This window comes from Haplochromis burtoni, unplaced genomic scaffold (genome assembly GCF_018398535.1).
Source record: "Haplochromis burtoni strain Fernald_Lab_line unplaced genomic scaffold, NCSU_Asbu1 Contig_16, whole genome shotgun sequence".
Classification (NCBI taxonomy): domain Eukaryota; kingdom Metazoa; phylum Chordata; class Actinopteri; order Cichliformes; family Cichlidae; genus Haplochromis; species Haplochromis burtoni.
Window position 1 is genome coordinate 986,464 of NW_024582377.1, and position 18,353 is coordinate 1,004,816.

The 18,353-nt window shown below is 42.6% G+C and overlaps 1 protein-coding gene across 4 annotated transcripts in view; it reads right to left on the bottom strand.

Moving 5' to 3' along the window:
* Nucleotides 1-335: 335 nt before the first annotated feature.
* The window catches only part of zfyve28 (zinc finger, FYVE domain containing 28), a 29,283-nt gene continuing 11,265 nt past the window's right edge, over nucleotides 336-18,353 (bottom strand). For 3 of the 4 annotated variants that reach the window (XM_005916694.3, XM_042218199.1, XM_005916692.3), the window contains 13 exons: nucleotides 10,032-10,172; nucleotides 7,939-8,076; nucleotides 7,560-7,762; nucleotides 7,336-7,425; nucleotides 7,146-7,235; nucleotides 6,962-7,063; nucleotides 5,385-6,872; nucleotides 5,091-5,186; nucleotides 4,218-4,381; nucleotides 4,012-4,128; nucleotides 2,560-2,664; nucleotides 2,322-2,425; nucleotides 336-2,223 (listed from right to left, as the gene is read on the bottom strand). In XM_005916694.3, the coding sequence (XP_005916756.1) occupies nucleotides 2,092-2,223; nucleotides 2,322-2,425; nucleotides 2,560-2,664; nucleotides 4,012-4,128; nucleotides 4,218-4,381; nucleotides 5,091-5,186; nucleotides 5,385-6,872; nucleotides 6,962-7,063; nucleotides 7,146-7,235; nucleotides 7,336-7,425; nucleotides 7,560-7,762; nucleotides 7,939-8,046 (2,799 nt within the window). In that variant the 5' untranslated portion in view covers nucleotides 8,047-8,076; nucleotides 10,032-10,172 and the 3' untranslated portion in view covers nucleotides 336-2,091. The remainder of the gene's footprint in view (nucleotides 2,224-2,321; nucleotides 2,426-2,559; nucleotides 2,665-4,011; nucleotides 4,129-4,217; nucleotides 4,382-5,090; nucleotides 5,187-5,384; nucleotides 6,873-6,961; nucleotides 7,064-7,145; nucleotides 7,236-7,335; nucleotides 7,426-7,559; nucleotides 7,763-7,938; nucleotides 8,077-10,031; nucleotides 10,173-18,353) is intronic. The other variant, XM_005916693.3, reaches the window with a different exon arrangement.

Consider the following 18,353-nt stretch of genomic DNA (forward strand, 5'->3'; position numbering starts at 1 on the left):
CCTGCTATAGTTAGGAAACTTCAGCTGTGTCCAATATCTGCTTTTAGAAATCCTATAATTGGGCTGGATGAAACTCTGACAATGTGGTACTCAAACTCCATAAAGAAATTCAGTTAAGGAGGATCATCAGTAGGCCCACACTACCCACTCCAGTGCCAGGAATATAAATGGCAAATAGAAGCTAAAATTATTCCAGGCTTTAAATGATGATCTTTACATAATATCAAGACAGACAAATTTCAGCTAGCAACTGTTCCAATCATGGGACGGTTAACATAACATACGCCCTGCAGTTTTTCAGTCTCTATCCGTTCCGTGAATAAAGAGAAGACTACTTTTAAACAGGAAAAAAATCATTTATTTCAATATACATTGCATTTAAAACTATATAACAGTATTTATTCAATATTTTACACAGCTCTCATAATGGAAATGGACTGAAGTTTTAGAAAATAAGACCAAGCTCTGAAATAATATGATATCCCAACCTTTAATTACTGCATGATTCCATGTTTTTTTTTAAAACATAAAGATAATTATAGCTTCATACATTATTTTTGTTCTTTATAAAAGAAAAACCACACCTTTCCAAAGTAAGTTCATATGTTTCTTTGATGAAAATAAGATTGATACAGCAGTATTTAGTGATTCTTAATATGTAAAGCCTGAGGAACTGCTTTAAGCCAGAGCAGAATGGATAGGATGTGATATTTCGTAACAGGTGCTCAGTGGTCCATTTTGGCCACTTGAGAGCAATCAAATGTACAAACCAATATACTGTAGCTATGGAAGATACTGTGTATGCTGTCATTGCTGTGGAAGCAGATTTAAGAGCAGAGAGGAAGTCGAGAGTAAATGACATCAATCTGGGAACAAAAGTAATCTGGTCCTGACCGTCAGTACCACCAGAGGAACGGATGAATATAATTCAGTGTAAACACATATCAGCAAAACATTGCTCTTCCGAAAGGGCCTGTAGATGCATTTCAAACAGCAGAGTGATGTCTCTTAAATGTGGAGGCCCACTGCAATTAGTAGTCACAATATTGCACTATAACATCATGAGAAAGAGAAACCCAGCGAGTATCAACGGGCCTGTATTCCTGTAGGCCAGCACCTGAAAAGGCCTCTGGTTCAAAGCAAATTATACACATTGTGGTGCTAATCAGGGCACTGAGTAATGAGAGGTCAACTCTCCACTAGGGGGCCTTCCAGACCTAACAGTGATGACTAAGAAATCCCTTTTATTCATCTCAGCGTGCAGGAGAGTCCCCGGAGAAAACTCAGTGTGCCGTGGTGCAACAGTAAAAGCAATGGGCACAGCCCATAACCGTGGAGAGGTGAATGGACAGTCTTGTTGAAATTCAGACTCCATCTTACAAAGTGATACAGAATTAGACATTCACTGCCATTAAAAGCATGAAGGAATCTCAATATAAAAGTCGTCCATCGTTCACTTTTGCTTGACTGGGACTGGTGGACCGGTGAAGGTTGCTTTTCAGTTCCAGTGCAGAGCAAATGTTTACTGAAGACATTTTAGTGTTTTTATTACCAGAATTACCGTTATTTACATGTTGATCACAACTTACATTCTTTTGATTAATCCAAGACTCGTGACAGTTCGGGCACAAATATAGGAAGCTCGCTAAAGCATCGGAAATATTTCACAAAGTCCTTTCATTTACACCGGAAGCTAAAAAACGAAAAGGAAAAATAAGAAAGAAGAGGGGAAAAAAGGAGGCCTGTTTCGATTTTGCTACAGAGGACTGCTGCACAATGCCAGTTTAATATCTGTTATTGCCAGCTTTTCCTCTTTCCTGTTTTTAAAAAACATGTACAGGCATTTGTGCATCATGTGGGTGCAGAGAAACCTGCTGACACACCAGAATCTCTTAGAAATATTAAATCGGAATTCGGTGGCTTTTTGTCTGGAATTTCTGACGTGTCATCTTTGAATGGCCATGCTTAGCTGGTACAATTACGACCATTAGGGGTTACCCGAGCAGTGCTGCTTTTGCTTTGTACACAGCTTTCTGTCTGTTGCATATCTCCTTGTTGTGGCAGACTGTGCATTCGCATGGTTTTCTGAGGTCAGATGCCCGCCTTGTCACTGTAGAAGGGCGTGACATGGAACATGTAGCAGTGTGTGCAGACCCTGACAGGCTTCACCTGACCGTATCGAGGCAGCGGAGCAGAATGGGAAGAGCAGCGAGAGCAGAAGATCTGAAACGACACATCATGCAGCGTATCACTTACCATCCACATGATAACGCATGAATTATCAGTTTGATCGAGTTCACGTTAAACCGAACAGATCGTACCTTTCCGCAGCTTCTACAGTGATGTTTCCTGCGGATAACAGTGAACGGAGCCTTGCAGGCAATGCAGGAGTTGCAGGCTTCATCAGGGACCCAGTCAGGAGGGTCTGCACAGAGCCAAAAAGAAACAGTAAACACAAAGCAGAGCTGTCACCAGCTTAACGTTTGCTGAGAGAAGGAGAAAGGAACTGGCTGACATTTCAAAAAAAATCTGTGTGGGTCTGTTTGTGGATTTGCTGACCTTCGAACTGGCCCTCACGGGCCTTGGCTGCCAATTCCGATGAGGAAATGGTCTCCTGACACAGAGCACAGTCCTCCAGGACTGCGCTGCGCATAACAGGCCCCGCTGAACACCATAAAAGAAGAAATGTGTGTTGTGTGACTGATTGTTATTTAGTTTAACAGCTCAGTTATAAACAACAGTGCAAAACTGCTGTTAGCAAAGACCCTATAGTGTTTTCTAAGCTGTTTACACATATGAACTTAATTAACTGTTAATATGAAACAGTAATGGGAGGATGAAGTGACTAGATAATGTGACTAACAGCATGCAATTTAAGATTGCACTGCTGTGTCCATTACTGTGCAAGCTGTCCTTTTATTACATTTGTCATCAGCTTGTTTTGGGCCAAGCACCTGGTTCTGTTTTGATGTGGTTGTGTATTTTTCTTGTGATTTTTTTTAGCATATTTTTCCAATATGACACAACCAGAAAAAGCCCCACTAAAACACTGCGTGTACTAGGGAGCTGGCAGTGTAAAAAGACATGCCTGATGTGCACTTGCACCCCTGTCAGGTGCCATCTAGAAAATTTTGGGGCGACAGTGCAGGCCTAACAGCTTTATTCAAAGAAAACAGAACTCGAGGAAAATTTAACTCTACAGCTTTATATAATGAAACCAGGGCATATTCCTTACAAAGACCCAGCTACCACCATTTTTCGTCAGTTTCCAACCATGCCATAAAGAGCTAAAATGCTAGTAACATTTGCTATTATTTATTTATGTTGCATCTAACTGAGACTTTTGATGCAAATATCAGGTGTTGCAAATGTGGCAATGAGGATAAAGAGAATAGCAGTATTTGAACATGCTCTCCAGTGACTACATTTGAGGATTTTTGTTTTTCAAATGGGGATTAAATCCCATTATAATGGGATTAAACTATTATTTATTTATTTATTTTTAAACAAGCAATTTTTCACAATCAGAAATGTGTTCTGTTTTATGTTAAGCAGCTTTTTTTGCTCACTTGGGGGTGCGCACCTATCACTGTTAATTTAGAGTAAATTTTTTTCACATGGAGCCTCATTAGGGAAACATCAGGCTCATTAAGTAAGGTGGTAGGTATGGTGTGTTTTTAAAGAGCTTTTCACTGAAAGCAGCTGCCTTCAGAAAACGATGCTATTCGAGTGAACAATGACCACTCTCCGCACATAATTAATGCAAGCATTCATTTTTACACTGTCACACGATCCATAATCCATTGTTTTGATTAAAAGAAAATCATATTGTGGCCACTGGTTAAATCTTTATAAGAAAGTTTAATCTTTTAAGCAATATGACTAAATACTAGTTACTACTTCTGCTTAATTCAAAAGGCTATTTTGACTTCAGTCTTTAGTCTGTTAAAGAGAGAAAGCAAAATATTGTAACACTAAAAATATCTCATAATCAAAAAACACCTTTCTGACCTTTCTTCTGCTTATCATTGTCTCCTTCCTCACACTTGGTTGCCATGACTTCAAAAAGAGTCTTGAGGATGCTGCGAAGGTCACTCGCATAGTTGGTCTGCAGCTGATCAGCAACACCTGCATCACACAAAAACACAGAATGGAGATCAGGCCAAGCAAGAAAAAGAGGTGAGTAGAGAGCGAATCAAGAATGAGAGCTTTTATACCTGATATACAGACAAAGAGACGGTGGATGAGGTCGCTGCTGCTGTGGAAACGAGATCTGATCTTGTTTCTGGTCGCTGCTTTGGCAACTTGTACGGCCAGCTGGATCTCCTGCTGGTCCGGGTCTTCTGATGTCCCTGAGCTGGGAGTCAGACTGCTGACAGGACTGAAGGGAGCGGTGAGACACAGTGAAGGATCATCAATTAACATCTGTCCCCAAACGTCCATACATCATTTTCACAGTCAGTTTACATCAATAAAAGCAGATTTCCATATTTAAAGTGGACCAATTATCCTTTTCCTGATTTTCCTCTTATATATGCATACAAATTCACTATGTACGAGACATCCTGAGAGCCAAACGGTTCAGTTTGCTCTTAATGCTCTGCTTCTGTTTTCTTTTTCTATTCTTGAAAACTGCACAATGTAGATGAGAGTGGATACTCATAATATAGTCACTTCTGGTACACAGCTCTGGCTGTGACAACAGCACCCCTACAAAGCCTTAGTTCAAACCTTCTGTTTGCAAGAGGCAGCCAATCAGAACAAAAGTGGAGTTGCCTTAAAGTGAGAGGAGCTAAAAAAAAAGCTTGATTTAGACAGTAAATTAACTAATGGTCCAAAATAAAATAAATGAGGACCATCTTAACTTTGCAAAGCTACTCTGGTGGAGTCCAGGAATAAAATCTTTGAAGCTCCACTTTAATACAAAGTGGAAATAAATGCACAATAACACCATTTACTCTGCCCAAATTAACAAATGCATCATTTTTTTTTAAAATTAGCCATTAAAGGTTTCTTTAGTTACTGTGAATGTGAGCAGGAAGTAAGCACAAACATGAGACAGACACACATTGGGATGAATGATTTGTTACCTGGGTGTATATGCACTGCTCGACAGACTACATGTGGTGACCGACACACTCTCACAGTCACTACCTGACACAGAGCTGAGTGGAGAGTTCTGAAAACTAAAAATAACCAAATACAGAAATTCATGCATATATATAAAGACTTAAACAAAACAAACGGATATGAATATTAAGAGAAAAGAAAGTGGAAAATTGTGATGAATTAAGGAAAACAAAACAAACTGGATATGTGTTAATGGAGCATGGAGGAGTCCATGTTCGCCACATAAAATATTGTAAAATGAAACTGAAACACACCTGGAGCTTCTCCTGTTGTCCTCTTTGGTGTACCTCTTCATATCCTTATTTTCTGGATTTTCGTTATCCATCTCCTTGTCCCTCTGTCGGCCGCCACTAGCATGTCTTTTTTCAGTCCTCAGCTGGTGATTACATGGGGAGGCTCCATTTCTGACACTAGAGCTACAATCCTGAGCCTGGTGTCCCAGCCCAGGAGCCTCTTCCAGCGGCTCTGCAGAGCGGGAGGAAGGAGGGCTCAAATGGGCCACGTCGTCCTTATTGTTGTGTTCGTGAGGACGAGGAGGGAGCCGACAAGCAGAGGACTGAATGACAGCGCTGGAGGCAGGCGTCGTACAATGTTTGTCCAATCCCAGAGCGAGCCCTAAACCGAGTCCAGTAGTCTCTGTGGTGATGGCATCCTCGTGGCCATCTTCGCAGCTGCCACAGCAGACGCAAGAGTTGAGCAGGCAGTGAGTGGCCACCAGGGGGCCACAGGGCTCAATCTCAGAGGGAGTAGGCCGAGGTAGCAGCAGCTTGTCCACAGCCAGTTCTGTCAAGCTGGGTGAGTGAGGGTTGAAGATGACTGTAGCAGACAGCTTCATGCCTCCCATACGATGGGCGATGACTTCAGCTGTTTCAGACGCTGTCCCCTCTAAACCCATGTCCCACCCATTGGTGTAAGGCAGAGGTTCTGAACCAGGGACATTAGTACAAGGGGGACACTTTGCAGTTGGGCAGTGTGTGTTCAGGTTGCGTGGCTGTGGACAAGGCTGCTCAGATGTTGTCTCAGAAAACCAGCCGTTCCTAACAGAGTCTTGCCTCGGTGCGAGCTTGCGCTGCACAGGACGAGCAGACTCTTTGGGAGGAGAGGTGACATAACAGCGAGGCTCTCTGGTGATGTGTTCTCCTGCTGCATCCAGGTCCTCCATGAAGAAGACCCTGTCTTCCTCCTCTGTACAAATGCCCGTCCTTCCTCGGCTCCCCAAGATTCTGCGTGGAGAGACCTCCGTGCTGGAAACCCCACTGGAGCCTGCAGGCTGTCCTCTGTTGGGATCGTGGGCTGGAGATTGACCCTGGCTGGGAGGCGACAGCAGAGTCGACATCTCGTCTCCCACGCGGTACACCATCATGTTGAGCTGCTCCAGTTCCTCCTCATCGTACTGCATGGAGCATGCCAGCTCAGCCTCCTCTGCCTCCTCACAGAGTAAACCCTGCTCCTGTTCCTCCTCTCCCCTCACAGTTTCCACCTCCTCCCAGCCTTTTTCCACTCCTGCCAACTCTTCCTCCTGACTGGGACAGACAAGCACAGCCGGTGGCTCCTCTTCTCCCTCACTCCCCCTTTTGGAGATTTCATTAGCAGGACTGCAGGACGAGTGATTCTCTTGGACTGGAGCTGGTACGCCGTTTGTGGCCAGCGCCTGGCTTGTGGACAACTCCCCTTCTTGAGAAATGCACAAGTTTCTCTCTAGCATCATCAACTCCTCCTCAGTCAGGGTCTGGAGCAGGTCTCTGAAAAAAGCAGCACAGGATAGCTGGAGCATAGTGATAAACTGTGAAAAAATACATTTGTTGCCATGTTAGATATTCATGGCTTTTACCTTATTTTCTTCAGTAAAGTGCGAAAAGGCCTGAAGAGCTCAGACATATCCTCTGATTTTCGGTCTAGGTTGAGAGGTCCCTCTGGATACACAACCAGCCCACTAAAAACATGTTTAAAATTCTGTAAGAGGGTGCAAAGGAATGGAAAACAAAGAGGGCAGTGAAAGGACAGGCAACACTTACCACACAATGGCCAGTCTGGGAATTGTAAACATCAGTGCGGGTTCATAGTCATCAATCATGTCCTGTGTGAGATAGCCCAACTTTAGGGCCCTGAAATAAAAAAAAAGTAGTCAAATTAACCGCATCATCTCTGTGTGGTATTTCACAGAAGAGGATTATTTAGCAGAAAAATGTCTGTCTATAAATTCACCTCTCCACAGTCTCACAGAAGAGCACAATCACCTCCTGCTGTACATAGTATTCTTTGGGAGACTTCACAGGCACCATGGCTGACACATAGCTGCCAGTGGAAGAAAACAGAAAGTGGAACGTAATGACTTTTTGGCACACTTGCAGAAATATCATCAAGTGGACAATAAATCCAGATTAACCCAGTGCATACCATTGATAATAAAGTCTTGTCTCTATTTTTACCTGAGCTCAAACTCAGCAAAAAGGCTGTCAAAATGTCGCAATGCGTCCTTCATGCGGTCTGTGTACAAGTTGAGGTCTCGCAGGGCCTGGTCTCTGGTGATGTTGCGTACCTCCTCCAAGCTGCGAGTAAGATCCTTAGCTAGGGGTCTCATAGCTATGCTCTCTATCTCCCTGTTCATGATAATGGAGCCTGCAGCCAAACACTGGACAGGAACAAGCAGAGACAATATAATTATGCACAGAGAATTAAATTGTTTACGATGGCACACTTGGCATTCAAAAAACTCAGTGTGTGAAAAAAAAAAATTAAATATCATTTTGTTTTGAGCCAGAGAAAGGTCATTTTTTTCCCAGATTGATGAAGTTGTGAATACACTACCTCGGCTCCAAACCACAGTTGCCCTGCCAAGTTGTCATGACGAATCTCCTCGGGGAACTTGACACAAAAATCTCTGTTGGCCCGGTCGAAGGGGATACATTCATCCATGATCTGACTGATGATGTTCAACACGTTGTCCTGCAGATGAACACGGGAGTGACAGAAAACTAAATTGAACTAGTGGCAGAGAAAAACACGAGCGAGTGAAAGTCTGTTCTTGAAAAGCGTTCTTTTGTTTTGTTTTGTTTAACTAATCTTGGTCAATAATCCGTGCTTAAACATCGGTCACCCTTTCAAGAAGGCCATTATAGCGCAGTGTCTGAGGACCATTGATTAGGACGTGAATGGGAACAACTTGACAAACACATGAGACCATTATGGCCCTCACAGCTACATTTTCCTTCAATAAAAACATTGAACTAAAGCCCATAATTCCAGCAGTGAAAATGCACTGTCACATACAACAAGAGCTAATCAAGAGCTTATGTGCCGCTGGCATGTACAACAGCCATAACAATGACTTACAATGAGCCTTTCACTCAACCGCAGCTGCACTGTGCACTGTAATCTTGTCGGGCACAGCACTGCGTCTTTCTCTGCTCGCCCCGAGGAGAGAGATTAAAAAGCTTTGAGAGGGAGAGCTTAACCACTGATTCCTTTATGGCTGTGTTCTGCACATGTGTCTGGGGCCGATCCAAGTGCCACCTCAACGTCTGTGAGCGCCTCCCAGCAGGGGACACTGGTGATAACCTTCACTTATGTTTGTTTCCACGTATTCAGGAGTTGCGACTGCAGCGACACCCTGAATATGACACAAGACTAGCTTCCTTCCTCCTTTTTTTTTTTTAAGCCCATCTCACTCTCCTTATTGTCCTCATCTGGCCTCTTCTCTGCCTGTCTCAATCTTTGTCCATTTTGAAAGGCACACGCACGCCTGTTCCAGCAGGCCACACTGTAAGAACAGCAGTGCCAACATAATGTGAGCAGCATGCCAGCAACCCCCGCAGAGGTCCATGAATAAGAGCTGATAGCTGCAGTGGCAGGTTCAAGCACAACATTTTGGCTTGAATGTACTTGCTTTCTATTCTTAGGGCCTCTGGGCTATGGGGTATCATGCTGCTTCAGTCATTCTCAAAAAAACCTTAATGCCTTTGAGAGAAGCCACTCTAAAAAGCCTCCTCTCTAAATGTATAAGTGCTTAGGAATGGCTGTTAAATATTTTCATTGAAAAAAATCAGAGACTAATTAAAAATCAGCCTAATTGAGAATATCATGGAGAAGAAAAAAAAGGTGGCAGCACGGCAGAGGGAAGGATGGAGAGGAAAGAGAACAGTCGGGGATCAAGTGATGACCTTATTAGGTGGTTCTCCCCGTGCGCTCTGCCAGTGGGGAGGAGGCTAAGGCACAACAGGTCACATGAAAACCTCCCCTACCACCTCTAGGTCTTTCAGCATGACGCAGCATAGCAGCCATCACTCATGCCCAGCATCACCCGCTAATCTCCTCTCAGCCTTGACCTCATGAAAACCTGCAACAATGCGCTGCACGAGCACATAAATAACCCACCATGAATTCACACCTTAAGATTCTTGTTCTGTGGCTCAGATTCAACCTGATTTATATTCAGAAGATTAAAATGAGACCAATAAACCAACTCTAATCCCAAAAGGAAATCATCTCAGGTTATAAAATGCCTCTTTCTAAAGAAGCCACTCCGGTAATCATTTACAGAGAGCCCACATGACACAGGGCTCTGTGTTATCAGAGCAAAGTTAACTGTGTCAACTGATGGCTTCCAAGCAAAGTCTACTTATCTCACTTATCAGCAAGACTATTTCATGCAGTGTTTACTAAGGCAACAGTCATACCACCGCGCCTGTGTCCGGAAAGGGATAATAGTGGCTGTCTTTATTTTTAGTTGAGAGGCCAAATCAGGTTAGAGTCAGGAAATCATGTCAATTACATTAAAACAAGCAAAGGAAATCAAAACCAAACCCAAAATCGGGGTTAATTTACCTAAATTACAGATTCGCGTATCTACATGCATTGCTTGTAATAAAAGACAGTGAAAGTTTTGCTTGTTATCTGCCAACCTGACAGGATCTGAACTGGTTGACCAGCAGGGTACATCTCTGAGGGTCCTTCCTGCCGTCAAGACTATCCAGCTCTGTGGCCACCTGGTTCAGCTCTTCATCGGCGTAATAGAACTGGGCCAAGAGCTGAGGGTCTGTCCTCTGCACAGAAACACAAAGCAGTCGTTTCAGTATTTGACAATCAAAGCAAGGCAATGTAAATGGCATAAGCTTATATGTTTCAATTACTTTATGATGTGTATCTATCCTTTTATCACTGACTGTTATTTCTTACCATCGTTCATCTATAGAGATTAGGGGTATTATTTCTATTCACTTCTGGGTTTAACTATTGTGCCTCATCCATCACATAAAGCCTCTTCTCACTTTTTGATAAAGGTAGCCTTAGCTACAAAATTAGCATATTAGTATTATACTAGTATATTAGCATTTTCTGCAAATAATATAATATAATTGGCCATCTTTAGGCATATTTGAGTATTCTGGGTATTAAAACATAAGCACTGAATGGAATTATTAGAGACAGAAAGCATTTGAAATCATCCTGAGTGACACTGATCCCCCAGAGCAGTAGTTTCTGAATGTTACTCTGTCAGACAATTAAAAAACCATGAAGTGTTCATTTAATATTTTAGTGAATGTCTTTCATTTAGTAAACATTATTAACTTAGCGGCAAAGCAAGCAGTTCAAAAAGGTTGAGCACCCCAACTGGTTCTGGACGGGGCACAAGGCACAAAGTCATCTGACCTAATCGTACATGTCATAAAAAGCACAGTGTTTACAGAAGAAATCACTATACGTGAAAGCAAACAACAAAACCTTTACTAGAAACAATACAGACAAGGTAAAGCAAGGATTTGGAAGTCTTCAGACACTTTGGTAAGATGTTTGACTCCTGACCCAGATGTTGATATATAAAATATGTCACGTAACTGTTGTGTTTTTACTTTCACAACAGTCGCTGATATCATCTACCCATGCATTTTCTTAACAGCTTATCTTCTTCAGGGTCACGGGGAGCTGGACCCTTTTCCAGCTGTCACTGGGAGAAAGGCAGGGTAAACTCTGGACAGGTTGGCAGTCACAGGGCTAACAGCATGATCGCTACCGATGGCTTTTGTGATCATTCTTATGAAGATACATACACTCAAACTGACTTTAGCATTCAGTGCACACTTTATGGTTATGTCTTAGTGTTAGCCTGGATTGGATTTAGACAGACACTCATGCATCTTACCACAGGCCTTTTTCGCAGCAACCCTCTCACATTAAGCAGCAGGGAAACACAGGTGTTACTAACGACAGTGGCGAAGGTTCTGCTCGGGTTTAAATATGATTAATAACACCTGTGTTACCTAACCGCTCATAACAAAATTGGTGCTGTTTAAAATGCCCTAACAATAAAACACAAGAAGTCATCCAATAGCGGCCATTGTGTTGCGTTTATCAGACATTTGTTACTAAAAAACAGAAAAATTGACGCTCTGCTCACTTAACAAAGCGCTACGGTTATACAGCTGAAGCTAAACAAGATTTTTGGATGGATTTGTTGGGTCGGTGAGTCACTCACACTCAGGGTTTGAAGGGGGAATTTCTAACAGCTGAGCAAAAAAACAAAACAGATTTCTAGCTGAAAGATGATGTCACGATTCAAAATGGATTTCCTAATTATATTACTTTCATTACAGGGTGTAGATCATTATTCATCATTCTATGCTCTCTCTCTCTTGTTAACTGTATGCATTGAGCCTTGTGTTTGGTTGATTATTACTGATTATTATTTCTCCTTAAACATGGCAACATTTAAGGGAATTAAGTGGAATAAGATTTATTGCCAAGAAGCATAGTTACAATAAAGAACCACCCTGCAAATAGAAAGGAAACCAAGTAAAAGTAATAAAAAATATTTTCTAATTTGCTCTTCAACTCTTTACTGAGGAACTAATAATCAAGTAAGAGAACTGTATGTTGTATTCATTCATTACCACCTGTAGACTGCACAGTGGATTTCTAGGTATAAATACATTTTGTTCTCTATCTTACCACTTTCTGCGTAGGCTGTACAAGTCAGTGGTATACTGTATTAAATCTCTGTTGTTATTAACGTTGTTTTACCACTTAACCTTTTGTTAACAGGTGGAGTGTTTATGTAAACGTACTTTGTACCCAGCTGTCAATTTAACGCTTCAAGGCAACTTTTCATTTCTCATACAGGAGCTAATCTCACACGAAAGGAGCAAAATAAAAAGAGCACAACAGAGGGAGAAGTCACGCCAAAGCAATTAAGCACTAACAGGACACAGAGGACGTATAACAAACCAACATACTGCTGATCTTTAGGGACAAAAATAAAATCAGGTAAGTAGGGCGCTGTAAAGGCCAGCGTAACGCAGGTTGCTGAGATTGATTTGTGAGAAATACAATAGAAATTCATATTCGTACATACGCACATTTCACAAACACACATGAGGAAATAAATGACTAACCCTGCTAAAATCGAAACAAAAGGAGCTAACAAAGGTTTATAAGCAATGCTGTGCAAAAGTCTTGAGCCACACCTTATTTCTTTAGGTTTTCTTAGGAAAATAAGAAATCTGAGCAGTGTTTAGAGGCGCAAACATATGAAGGGCATTCAGAGTTGTTCTTCCAAGTTTGGCCACATTTTCTGTCCTCTATCAAGATGATCCAACACTGCTTCAATAATGCTGAACTTGGGGCTCCTGTGTGTGTATTTTTTTTCCTATCCAGGAACAATTTTACTCCATTGGCAGTGCATTTGGGGTCATTGTCATATTGAATAATGAATCTGTTGCTTTCCAGATCGTACTGTATGGTGGATCCAATCTGACAATAACTTTTCTGCACTCATAATTTTAATTCTGACAAGATCCCCAACATGACTGGCTGAAAGACAGACCCAAACCATGACAGAGCCTCCACCGTGTTAGAGATGGCTACAGACACTCACTGTTGTACCCATCTCCTGATCTCCTCCATACATTTGACCCAGAAATTAACATTTTGGGTTCATCACTCCATAAGACATGTAACCACTGATTTTCACTCCGGTTATTGGGCCATGTATCCAGTCTTTGCTTAAAGACTTGACTTTCAGATACTGTTCAACAACCTTTCATAGTTTTCAGCCCTGTCACTTCTTTGTGCCACGATATGTCATGTTTTCAGATAATATATCTTTGGGAATTACAATGTTGGTGCAAAAACTATTTCACGCCCATCAAACTGTGTTAAAACTGTGAAAATAAAAACGTTTTGAAATACCCTCAGAAAGCATGGAAAACTAACTAAACTGCTTAAGGCAACTTAAAGAAATTACAAGAAATTTTGGCTCCTTGGAAGAAAAATACAAGGAAATGAGGAGTGGCGCAAGACTTTTCCACAGTACTGTGGTATAAAAGCTCCCTGGAAGAGCAGGTGTAATTAGAGAGCCTAGCGCTGGTGGATATCTCCTGCCATGCGCTCTTCACTGTGGCGAAAACGCACAACACAGCAAATCACTTCAAGGCTTAGCGCGAAGCACACACACACAGCCACAACACACCAGGCAGAAAAAGATACGTTAAAAAAATGGAAACACAACAACGGTTCATCTATAATTGCAATTCAAACTTAACTGGACAATCCAGATACCAAATTTCCATTTCAAGTGTGCACAAACGCATACACACACATCCTGCGAAGGGCTTCTGTTAACCAAAAGGTTAATGGTTCTGAAAACGGCGACCACATACCGATGTGCATCATCACAAACCACGCAGCCTCGGTGATGGCACAGGAGCTCAAAAGGCCAGCATGACTGTGCAGACCGGAAGCAGAGAGAGCTGCACCAGTAAACATTTGCCTGCCGTGCACTGACTGGAAGTGTTTTTTTATGACGTGAAAAACCAGAGAATACTGGTATTTATCGGAACCTCTCACAGGATCTTTTCCCTTAAGTTTGCAGTGTTTCCTGTTGCACGATGCTCTCCCCATGGAGGCGTGCTTCTCTCTCTCTCTCTGAATATGATACATGGTGCTGTTCCCTCAACCTCTTGCTCATTAATAATGAAACAAACAGCAAGAAGAAAACAGAGATATCTCCTACAGCTGGGTCGCATTATTACTGCGAGGTGGAAAAACTACTGTGAACATGCTGTTCTAGAAAGGTTATTAGCAGTAACCAAACACGTCCCGGCAATCCTAATTAACACGTAGCGCACAATAAAAGAACATTTTGTACATTTTTTTTGTCAAGGTCAAACTTTTATTAGATGGCAATGCAATCACAAGGAAGATAATGTGTCTTTCCCAGGTAAAGACCCATGTTAAGATGACTGGAGAACAGCGGCACTAAAGTGAAGCAGATCAGCATTTCAATTCGAGCTTAGGGCTCTTTCAGGAGGGCAGATGTTTGTCATTGCCAATACGACACCCACTTTGTATCCAAACACAGCTTTTCAACTTGCTATGAGTAAAATCAATAATATCCCAGCACATTTTGTTCATGTGTGTGAATTTTTATGCAATGTTTTATATGCCGTGTTATGTTTACTGAATAAGATGGAAGCAGGGAGCAGAGAAGGCCATACAAACACACATAACTGAGTCTGAGCATGTTTCTCTGTCTTAACAAGGTTGCTTTACACCCTACTTACATAGACTATAAATGAATACATGATAAATCCAGGGTAATACTAAAAATAATTCATGAATGAAAATGTTTTCAGTGACTTCAGTCTGTTTATGAGGATAAAAACACCCAAATTATGAGAAAAATGGTAGATTTATACAGGAAAAGTCAGATCACTGAGACTAAAGGCAGACTTCTGGGGGGGAAAGCCATTAAATGTTAGTAAAAGTCATAATTCTAAGATTATCAAGATTTTTTTAGTGGTCCAAAGTTGAGTGAGCATTTTTTACAAGCACTCTTTAAATCTTTAAATGACCGTTTGTTCAACCATTTGTTCAAGTGACAAAACAGTTTAGGAAAGAAGAGAAGATGAGCTTTACAGAGATAAGCTGTGTATCACGGTAGCACAAAGTAATCACTGCTATCTTAACACTGACAGAAAATCCCCAGCTCTGCCTAGTTTTTACCATGTGAGCTTCACATTAACTTACTCCTTGACTATGTTGGGAGGGAGAGAAAATTCATATGGTTCCTGAAAGATGAGATAAGTCCATCAGGTCTGCATGAAACTTGGGTGATAAAGGGTTAAAGGGAATATCATCTGATACTGATGTTTAGCTAATAAATAATGTGTATCTGGAATGAATTTTAGGTCTCTACGTCCATCCCATGGGGAATGGGAGCAAAAACAAAAGTGTTGCGTTTATATTTTTGTTCAGTGTATGTATATATATACAGTGGGGCAAAAAAGTATTTAGTCAGCCACCGATTGTGCAAGTTCCCCCACCTAAAATGATGACAGAGGTCAGTAATTTGCACCAGAGGTACACTTCAACTGTGAGAGACAGAATGTGAAAAAAAAATCCATGAATCCACATGGTAGGATTTGTAAAGAATTTATTCGTAAATCAGGGTGGAAAATAAGTATTTGGTCAATAACAAAAATACAACTCAATACTTTGTAACATAACCTTTGTTGGCAATAACAGAGGTCAAACGTTTACTATAGGTCTTTACCAGGTTTGCACACACAGTAGCTGGTATTTTGGCCCATTCCTCCATGCAGATCTTCTCGAGAGCAGTGATGTTTTGGGGCTGTCGCCGAGCAACACGGACTTTCAACTCCCGCCACAGATTTTCTATGGGGTTGAGGTCTGGAGACTGGCTAGGCCACTCCAGGACTTTCAAATGCTTCTTACGGAGCCACTCCTTTGTTGCCCGGGCGGTGTGTTTTGGATCATTGTCATGTTGGAAGACCCAGCCTCGTTTCATCTTCAAAGTTCTCACTGATGGAAGGAGGTTTTGGCTCAAAATCTCACGATACATGGCCCCATTCATTCTGTCCTTAACACGGATCAGTCGTCCTGTCCCCTTGGCAGAAAAACAGCCCCATAGCATGATGTTTCCACCCCCATGCTTCACAGTAGGTATGGTGTTCTTGGGATGCAACTCAGTATTCTTCTTCCTCCAAACACGACGAGTTGAGTTTATACCAAAAAGTTCTACTTTGGTTTCATCTGACCACATGACATTCTCCCAATCCTCTGCTGTATCATCCATGTGCTCTCTGGCAAACTTCAGACGGGCCTGGACATGCACTGGCTTCAGCAGCGGAACACGTCTGGCACTGCGGGATTTGATTCCCTGCCGTTGTAGTGTGTTACTGATGGTGACCTTTGTTACTTTGGTCCCAGCTCTCTGCAGGTCATTCACCAGGTCCCCCCGTGTGGTTCTGGGATCTTTGCTCACCGTTCTCATGATCATTTTGACCCCACGGGATGAGATCTTGCGTGGAGCCCCAGATCGAGGGAGATTATCAGTGGTCTTGTATGTCTTCCATTTTCTGATGATTGCTCCCACAGTTGATTTTTTCACACCAAGCTGCTTGCCTATTGTAGATTCACTCTTCCCAGTCTGGTGCAGGTCTACAATACTTTTCCTGGTGTCCTTCGAAAGCTCTTTGGTCTTGGCCATGGCGGAGTTTGGAGTCTGACTGTTTGAGGCTGTGGACAGGTGTCTTTTATACAGATGATGAGTTCAAACAGGTGCCATTCATACAGGTAACGAGTGGGGGACAGAAAAGCTTCTTACAGAAGACGTTACAGGTCTGTGAGAGCCAGAGATTTTCCTTGTTTGAGGTGACCAAATACTTATTTTCCACCCTGATTTACGAATAAATTCTTTACAAATCCTACCATGTGAATTCATGGATTTTTTTTTCACATTCTGTCTCTCACAGTTGAAGTGTACCTCTGGTGCAAATTACTGACCTCTGTCATCATTTTAGGTGGGGGAACTTGCACAATCGGTGGCTGACTAAATACTTTTTTGCCCCACTGTATATGTATGTATGTATGACCTTCGGTTAGCCATTCCGGGTGTCTCTCGTTAACTAGCAGCTGGTTCATTTGTGCTGCCAGACGCTCGTGGAGTGCAGTCAGCTTCTTTAGCCAGTAGGCGTGAACCATGTCGGGCCCTGGTGCTGTCCAACTCTTCATACTGGAGACCCTTTCTTGGATATCTGCCACTGTGATGGTTACTGGACCCTGTTCAGGGAGGTCGCTGTGGTCTGCCCTCAGATCCACAGCCACTGAGCATTGCCGTTATGGGTTGCGTCCTTCTCCCATATGCTCTTCCAGTATTGCTCCGTCTCCAGCCTTGGTGGTGCTGTTCTCTTATTGTTCCCTTGCCACTGAGAGTACACCTTTGCTGGTTCTGTGGAGAACAGCTGGTTTATTCTCCTGCCTTCTATCTCTCTGGTGTACCTCCTCAAGCGGCTGGCCAAGGCTGTGAGTCTTTGCTTGGCAGTTTCCAAGGCCTCAGGTATGGACAGCTTGCTGTATTTCTTATGCACCTTCTTTGTCGCACCTTTCTGCAACTCCGTTAGTTGGCTAACCTCCCTCCGTGCTACTTTGATCTTGCCCTCTAGCCTCCTTCTCCATGGAGGGTACTGCCCCTTGTGGCTGTTCAACTTGTAGCCAAGCATCTCACTATATATATATATATAAACTAAGTGTTCGAAGCACTAGGTGCGTGACTCCCAAGCTAGGCGAGTGGCTCCAGCAGATCGCGGGAATAACATCGGAGATCTCTGTCCAGAAGAGCGCAGTCCTGGGAACAGCTAAGATACTGCGCAGGACCCTCAAGCTCCCAGGCCTCTGGTAGAGGACCCGAGCTTGAAGGATAAACCGCCCGCAGGGGCGTGCTGGGTGTTTTTTTTATATATATAAACTAAGTGTCTCTGAATGTGTAGGCTAATGGTAAATGAACACAAACGAAATATTATTCATACAGGAATACAGCCAAATGATCGCAAGATGAGGTATTTATCCTCTTTGTCTAAATTCGACCTCTGAACAGAGAGAAAAGCTGTGACATCAGCAGTGGCAAGACAGGCCAGTTCGACTGGACAACTGAACAACAATGAGCGAGCTTATGATACAAATGTCAATGACCAAACAGGAAACAGGAGTGGGGGACAGTGAAAGACCTTTTTCTAGTCCGGACACAACACTTCTCACAGTCTGCCGGCATTCAGTTGGAGACTTTCTGAAGGATATAGGCCAACGCTGAAGAAGGAAGAAAAGAAGTGTTTGAGACAGACACCATGCTATAGCCTCCTCCTGCTGCATTCCTCACACAAGAGGAAACATTCCTGCAGCATTGCATCATGGGGGATAAGTCAAAGGCA